The sequence below is a fragment of the Echinops telfairi genome, unplaced genomic scaffold, assembly GCF_000313985.2.
Source record: "Echinops telfairi isolate 266 unplaced genomic scaffold, ASM31398v2 ScPeMD7_3;HRSCAF=10, whole genome shotgun sequence".
Lineage (NCBI taxonomy): Eukaryota > Metazoa > Chordata > Mammalia > Afrosoricida > Tenrecidae > Echinops > Echinops telfairi.
This window is the reverse complement of record NW_022103899.1, coordinates 12,454,438-12,462,912: the sequence shown is the minus strand read 5'-3', so window position 1 is coordinate 12,462,912 and position 8,475 is coordinate 12,454,438. Positions and strand designations below refer to the sequence as shown.

At 36.5% G+C, this 8,475-nt stretch overlaps 1 protein-coding gene across 1 annotated transcript in view; it reads right to left on the bottom strand.

The window, feature by feature from the left end:
* ITGAV (integrin subunit alpha V) overlaps positions 1–8,475 on the bottom strand; it is a 113,357-nt gene that overhangs the window by 83,569 nt on the left and 21,313 nt on the right. Inside the window, exon 2 of the mRNA XM_004701477.2 lies at positions 6,317–6,447. Coding sequence (XP_004701534.1) covers positions 6,317–6,447 — 131 coding nt within the window. The remainder of the gene's footprint in view (positions 1–6,316; positions 6,448–8,475) is intronic.

Below are 8,475 nucleotides of genomic sequence, written 5' to 3'. Positions count from 1 at the left end.
TGTATGGATTGGGATAACAGTTGTATGAGCCCCTAATAAAATGTTAAAAAAAAAAAAATAAATAAATAAAAAATAAAAACATAACTGCTGCAAACACAGGGAGAAAAAAAAAAAAAGATAAGCACATATGAGTTCATAGGAAAAGATATCTAAGAGATTTACAGTATTGGAGTATTAGGAAGGAGAAATTAGGTGCCTTTTGTTATATTTAGCATGCTCCTATTTATGAGTTTTTTTTGTTGTTTTGTTTTAATGAAAAGATATACAGTTATGTACCAAATAACTTATGTTCAGGCAACTTTTGTGCGCATTTAAGACTATGACTCCATAAGATTATAATAGAATTTAGAAAATGGTATGTCAAATATAAAACAGCTTCTCACACACAACACTTATGTCTCTTATCTCTTGTATACAAAGTGATTGTGCTGCCAGTTATATAATGATATAGTACCTATATAGTCTATACTACAAATCACGAGTCACAATACATCTATGTCAATGGCTGTGTGAAACTTATACATGTGAGAGAGAAATTTATTATCAAGAAAAAGGCTCACAGTTGTAGTAGTTAAGTAAGTCTAACTCCAGGCAGGTTCCAAGTCAATGGGTCAGATGTCAGACTGGAGGCTTCTCCTGTCCTGAGTCGTTGCATGGGTTAAGTAACCCAAGATTACAAGAAGGCAACAGGTTGGTGGCTCAGGGGGAGATGAATCTCAGGTCAAGGGGTGGGGAGGCGGTGGTTGTGGTTGGAGAAGTAAATGCATCTACAATTGGTAGATGAGATGGCAGATGACTCTTCAGAGCAGTAGTCAATATGGCAGATAGTTGGGACAAGTACATAGAACCTGATTGAAAAGCCAGGTGCAGGATCCAGACCCAGCAAAAAATAAGCAATCATTTCCATAGCAACCACATTTATGGGAAGCAGGTCACACTATTGAGAAAACCACCTTTTGATTGATTACATCAGGGCTGTGCCCTAAGTGCTGCATTCTAACCTAATCATGTTAAAACTAATTAGTTGCTAAGAGCAGATCTCATTATGGAAGCATGTACAATTTGATAAGTCTCATCATGGAAATTACTAGTTCATAACTGTCCGGCCAGTGAGAAGTCTAATATAGCAAAGTTGACACAAACCTATCACACTTACTTATGTATATACTGTACTGTACTTTATGTCTAAAGGGTTTAGCATATAACAGTGCATACTAGTACTCATAGGCAGCAGCGTCCTATCTCATGCATTGTACTTCTTTAGGGTTGTAGCAATAGTTCTGCTCAATGCTTTTTAAAATTACAGTACTTTCAAACATCGCAAAACCAGTGCTAGTGATCATAGTAGCACAGTGTAAGGAAAAACAACAACTTTGAAGTGAAACAAAAGACTATTAAGCAACACTAAGGTTGAAAGTCAGCAACACAAAGGTAGAAAGTCCCCATTTGGGCATAACCACCAAAAATCCCACACGCCCTCATTGCCATCCAGTAGACTCAGAGCAACCCCACAGGGCAGGGAAGAAACACGCATTTTGAGTTTTTGAGGCTGTAAATCTTCACAAGAACAGAAAGCCTCATCTTTCTCCTATGGAATGGCTGGCGGGTTTAAACTGTTTACCTAGTTAGTAGCCCAAAATACAACCCACTACACCAGCAGTTCTCAACCTGTGGGTCACGGCCCCTTTGGGGGTTGAACAACCCTTTCACAAAGGTCATCCGATTCAAAACAATAGCAAAATGACAGTGATGAAGTAGCAATGAAAATAATTTTATAGTTGGAGGGAGGTCCCCACAACATGAGGAACTGTACGGAAGGGTCTTGGCATTAGGAAGGTTGAGAACCACTGCACTACACCAACAGGGCTCCTATTAAGGGACATAACATTAAAAAATTCTAATGATCCTCAAAAACAAAGAAAACAATTCTCCAATGTATGAAAGGATTGGTCCACTGCAAACTACAACGTTAACAAAAATATAAGTGGAAACTATATCCATATGGAAATTTTGTTAATGACACAGATTAAGGACCAACACAAACACATAACCCTCTCAGCATGCTGATGATCTCTGTTAAAGCACGAAATGTATCCGAGGTGGCTTAAAGAAAAAGTAGGACGACACAACATTCAAATTATGTATGTCCTATTTTACAGAGTGCATCATGGGCATTAAACGATTTATGACTGTAAACAGGTAGAAGGATAAGAAATTTCTGGAAAAATAAACTTTAAGACTGATTGCCTCTGAGGCATCTGATGTCAAAGAGGGGACCACCTGTCAATGTATACCCTTTTAAATTGCTTGAAATTTTTTCTTTTACCATGTGTATCTACCACTTTATCGAGAAGGAACAGCACTAAATTATCTTGTAGTGCCTACAATTCTATACACATTTTAATTCTGAACACCTATAATTTGGAAAACATAAACATATCAGAAGAGTTTAGTCTATCAAACCAGACCTATTGTTTTATTTTTATTATGATTCATGCTTTGTTAGAAGATATAAATGCACTGACATATAATATTCTGAATTACAGGTACTTCTCCTTTGTGGAAAAACAAAAACTATTTGCACATCCTCAGAGTTTTCCAAATGTTAGTGATATGCGAGGGGAGGGGAGATGATACTTCAGTGCCAGTGTTCCAAATGAAAAGAAAAAACCCAGCCAGTTGATTCCCACAAGAGTTAATGGCTGACAATCACTTTTGGCAAAAATCAGATGTCAAATGGAACATCATACATCATAATTCTTTTTTCATGTTTTTATTATGAGTCCCTGAATCAATCTGTTAGAACTATTAGGAAGCAACAGGACAGAAAAACAGATTAACTTTGTTAGGCTCCTCCCAGAGCACTTTGTCAAAGCCTGTGTATTAGAATATATATATTTTTAATGTTTTTAATATTATACCAGAAGAATGTCATATTTCTTTGAAGATTCACCATGCTTTAATAAATACACACACACACACACACACACACACACACACACACTGTACATACCCATGGATAAGCTGAGTTTTCTCAGCACATTTTTGATGCAGTTTTTGTGGTGAAATTAGGTGCCTCGGCTGATACTTGGGTCAGCTGATACTCAAGTATATACAGTGTATCTATATATCTGTAAGTTGCTGCTAGGTGCCACTGAGTTGGTTCTAACAGATAGCAACCCTATGTACAACAGAATCAAATACTCTTCACTGTCATTGCTGATTGAACCCACGTTTGCAGTCACTGAATCAATCTCATTGAGTGGCTTCCTCTTTTTCACTAACCTTCTACTCTATCATGTATGATGCCCTTTTCCAGGGACTAATGCCTCCAGATGGCACATTCAAAGTACATCTTATCATTCCTTCTTCTCCAGAGCAGTTTAGTTGTTCTTCTATGACAGATTTGTTCATTCATCTGGCAGTCTATGGTACAGTCAACATTCATCACTGACACCCTATTTAAGGGTACCAATTTTTCATTGGTTTTCCTTATTCGTTGCTCAGCTTTCACATTCATATGAAGTCATTGAAAACACCATCACTTTGGTCAGGTGCACCTTGGTCATCAAAGTGATATCTTTGCTCTGTAACACTTTCTGTAATGCACCCTTTGATTTGACAGCTGTTTCCCAGCGTGCCAATTATAGACCCAAGTAAATGAAATCCTTGACAATTTCAATCTTTTATCTGTTTATCATGATGTTATTTCTTGATCTAGTTATTGGGATGTTTGCTTCCTTTATGTTGAGGTGTAACCCATATTGAAAGCTGTCGTCTTCTATTTTCATTAGTAAGTGCTTCTAATCTTCAATTTCAGCAAGTAAGGTTGTGGCAGCTGCATATCACAGGTTAATGCATCATCCACTAATTCTGAAGATATGCTTTCATTCTTCTAATAGTCTAGTTTCTCTGATTGCTCAGCATTCAGATTGAATAAGTGTGGCCAAAGGACATTTAAATCCCCGTTTTGTTCCAACTGTCTCGTGGCCTATGAACAGGTTCTGCATGAGCACAAAATGTTCCAGAATTCCCATTCTTTGAAATGTTACCCATTAATTTCTTATGATCCAGAATCTGGCGCCTTTATATTATCAATGAAACATAGATAAACGTCTTTTGGTATTCACTTTCAGCCAAAATCCATATATCAGCAATGGTATTTCTCATTCCACATCTAACATAATTGAGGGATGGGAATAACCTGGTTATTAGACAGAATAATGCAAAGACAACTATAGATTAAAATGATTAATTGGATCTGAATGATTAAAACCTTGTCATTTGGGGGAACGTATTACAAGGATCTACATATAACCTCCTCCCTGAGAGATGGACAACAGAAAAGTGGGTGAAGGGAGACATCTGACAATGTAATATATGACAAAATAATAATAATTTCTAAATTATCAAGGGTTCATGAGTAAGAGGTTAACAACAGGGAGGGAAGGGAAAAATGAGGAGCTGATACCAACGGCTCAAGCAGAAAGCAAATGTTTTGAAAATGACGATGGCAACAAATGTACAAATGTGCTTGACATAATGGATGGATGCATGGATTGTGATGAGTGTAAGAGTCCCCAATAAAATGATTAAAATTAATTAATTTTTAAGGCCTTGCCATTTGATCTTCCTTTGTGTTTGATCCGGTTTTTAATATTTGCTTAATCCGGTTTTTAATATTTTCTGTGGGGCTTTTTTGGTCTCTTTTTCATATTGGGGTTTATTATCGGTGGCATTTTGTCACTGTTGGTAGCTTTCTTGACTCTCTGTTACATGTTTTTCTGTTTTCTGGTATATGAAACCCAGGCTGACTTTCTTAATTCAACTTGACTTTCCTATAGATGCACACCTGTGGCCATTTGTGAATTATCAACAAAATGTTCATTGCGTTTATTCAACATTAATGTTTTTGTTTCATAATTTTCACATTCTGCTAAATCATCTTTTTTTGGAATGTGCACAATAATGGATCTCTTCCAGTCCCTTGGCCAGGTAGCTGTCTTCCAGATTTCTTGGTATACATATCAGGACTTCAAATATTATGTTAGCTTTCTGGAGCAGAGCAAATGGTAATCTGTGGTTTCCTAAAGCCTTGTTTTTAGTCAATGTCTTCAGTGCCGTTTGGATTTCTTCCTTCAGCACCATTGGTTCTGGATCATATGCTACCTCTTAAAGTGGCTAAGCATCAACTAATTCTTTTGGGGACAGTGATTCTCTGCATTCCTCCATCTTCTTTTGTTGCTTCAATATTGTGCCCATGTTGTTGTTAGGTGTCATGGAATTGATTCTGGCTCCTGGCAACTCCTAGTCCTGCATCATCCTCACAGTCATAGCTATGTGTGAGCTCTTATTATGTTTCCGTTTGCCCACAGACTTCTTCAATATTGTAACTCAAGGCTTGCCTTTCTTTTTTTGCCCATTCTTTCAGTTTGAAAAATGATAAGCATGTTTTTTCTTAATTCTGTTTTTCCAGGAACTTTTTGAAACCTCATGTATTGCCAAGCACTGCCACACAGTCCATCCCAACTCACAGTAACCAAATATGGGATTTCCAGGACTATAAATTTTTACAGGAGCAGTCAGCTCCACCTTTCTTCCCGAGCGTAGCTAGCAGATTTCAACTGCAGGCCTTGTAGTTAGCAGTCAAACACCTGACCTATATGTACACAATGTACAAATTGTACAGAGTAAAGTATATTTTAGGATTTCCCAGTATAAAATTCATTCTTCAGGTTCTTTGAGCTATTTTTCTCCATACTAGCACAACCCACACTGACAATCGGGTTTTGTTTTTATGGACAAAACTCTAATATTATCAGAGCCTTAACACATTATATTTTCAATCAATATTTGCATCATTGTTTTAAATCATTTGCATCATTGTTTTAAATCATTCAATCCTACTTGGATGCAAAAGATCCCTAACTAAAAGGTTTGAGTTAGCACTACCTAAGATTAGGATGCATTCCTAACTAGGAGTTGATCATATACAGCAGGTAATGAGTGACATGATAAGAAAAATCTTACTGTATTTATGTGCTCTCTCTTTTCAGAAAAGATACAGCAACCTCTTAATTGATCTTCCTGAAATTTCTACAGATTACCACTTATCAGATGTGGAAGCGAACTGAATAAATAGGAACACAATGTATTTTTAATGCCTTTTATATGATGTGCAATAGTAAGGGAAAATCATAGGTCATTTTTTTGGGTGCACCTGTATACATTTTATTAAATTGTTACATTTTTAACTACAGTTCAAAAAAATAAAATCGTATAAGTGAAGGAAAATGACTAATGCATAAACATTTACCTGTTGCATCAAATTCAATTGGCTGGCACCGGCGGCTAGAGGACCAGTCACATTTGAGAACTTGCCCTCCTTCTACAATACCAGGCTGAGTAGTGTTTGCTTTGGGGGCTCCCACCAGAAGAGACATCCTACTAAAATATAAAAACAGGAGAAAATATTTTAAATGGCATAAACTATAAATAATATCTTATGACTTATGAGGAGCTACTATGCTCTTGATATTACCCACAAATATAATCTTTATAAAACCATTCATGGAGAGCATAGTCTTCATTACTCACATGGGATATTAGCTTACATATTTTATCTGGCATGGTTTGTTCATCTGAATAACATTGTATACAGTAACTTGAGCATTTTATGTCACTTAAAAAAGTATGCTGGTTAAATTTTGTATTTTAAAAATGTGAAGTTGGCTGTATGTCAATTACCCCTCAAGGAACATATTAAAACTTATTCTGGTGAGCCAAAGAAGTTTTATTTGGCTTCTGACTTTTGTTGTTGTTGTTATTGTATACCTGTGTGTGTTCTATAGTATATATGTATGCTTATTATATATAATATATGTATATAGAGCTTTTTTTAATATCAAAGTCAAAAGTCCTCTTCTCCAAATTGCCAGAACCCCTCGGTAGATAGTATAGGAGAAGGCATTGAAACATAGCTAAAGAGCCTCTGCATAATCAATCACATAATAAATTGGCACATGTGGCATAAAACTGTCCAACATAGGTATGGACAAAGGAGAAAGCAATGGAAAATATAGGGCTCGGGGACCAATTTTCTTGGCTTTGATAAAGGCTTTGATAAAGGAAGCCTATTGAGAGAGGCGGAAACAAGGGAGACATTAAGTACTAAACAAGCAGGCTGACGGTGAAGAATAATGCACATTAGGAATAACTATATCATGACAAATGCTTTTTCTCCCAGCTTGCATACTCTGTACTACTCACTGCCACAGAGTCGCTTCCAACTCGTGAGCCAGTCACAGCCAGTAAGAACTGGAGGCAATGTGATCGCTGATCACATCTTTCCTATATGCTGAGGGGAAAATTTTTTTACCATATTCTAAAGTGTGGTAGTTCCACATATTATCATTTCCCTCTTAGAAAACAGAACTTCTTTTAGAACAAACCCTGTGCCATTGAGTCAATTCCAACTCACATCGACACTGTAGGGCAAAGTAGAACTGCCCCATTGGGTTTCAAATGCTGTGATCTTTGTGGAAGATTTCCACATACTGCTCCCAAGGAGAGTTCAAAGTTTTCCATCAGGACTCTTGTCCTGACTATTTTTTAAAATTACAATAAATAAGTTTATTAACTAAATTAAGATAAAATAAACTTATCTTTAATAGTTTAATCAAAATCCATTCCTGGTGGAAAACCACTAGGAATAACGAACTAAGGGCAAAGTAATAAGAGATCTCTGTTTTTGTTAAGTAAAAAAAAAATTTTCTTTCAATGTTTCCATTCATTCAAAATATAAAATATAGACTGATGCCCCTCTACATAAAACATCAACTTGGCACTGAAGACAACATCAAGAATGAAACAAGCATGGTTGTCTCTGTTCTCAATGGAATTTACATTCTATTGGGAGAGAAAAGAGGGGGGGGGACTAAAGAAAAAAAATCACTCACTGTTACCAGTGCTGTAAAGGAAACACACAAGGTTGAGAAAGAGATTATTTGAGGAGCTCCTTTTTAGATAAAGAAGTTATCTCTAAGTGATAGAGAGGAAGGACTTTCTTTAGACAAAAGGCAGTTTCTCTAAGGAAGTTGTCTTTAAGGAATGGAGAAGAGAAACCACCTTCCTCAGATAAAGAAATTAGGGGATGTTATCTCAAAGGACACCCATAGTTAAAACAAGATCACAAGGTATATGCCATGGATTGTCAGAAGAACCAATCAATATGTCTTGGAAGAAGTACTCCTTGGAAACAAGATGGCTTCATTTCATAGACTTTAAGCATAGTATCAGTCCCTGGAAAAGGATATCACACTTGATAAAAGTAGCAGGGCAGTGAAAGAGGAAGATCCCCTCTTTTTATTTTAAATCATTTTATTGGGGCTCATACAACTCATCACAATCCATACATACATCAATTGTGTAAAGCACACTTATACATTTGTTGCCCTCATCATTCTCAAAATTTGC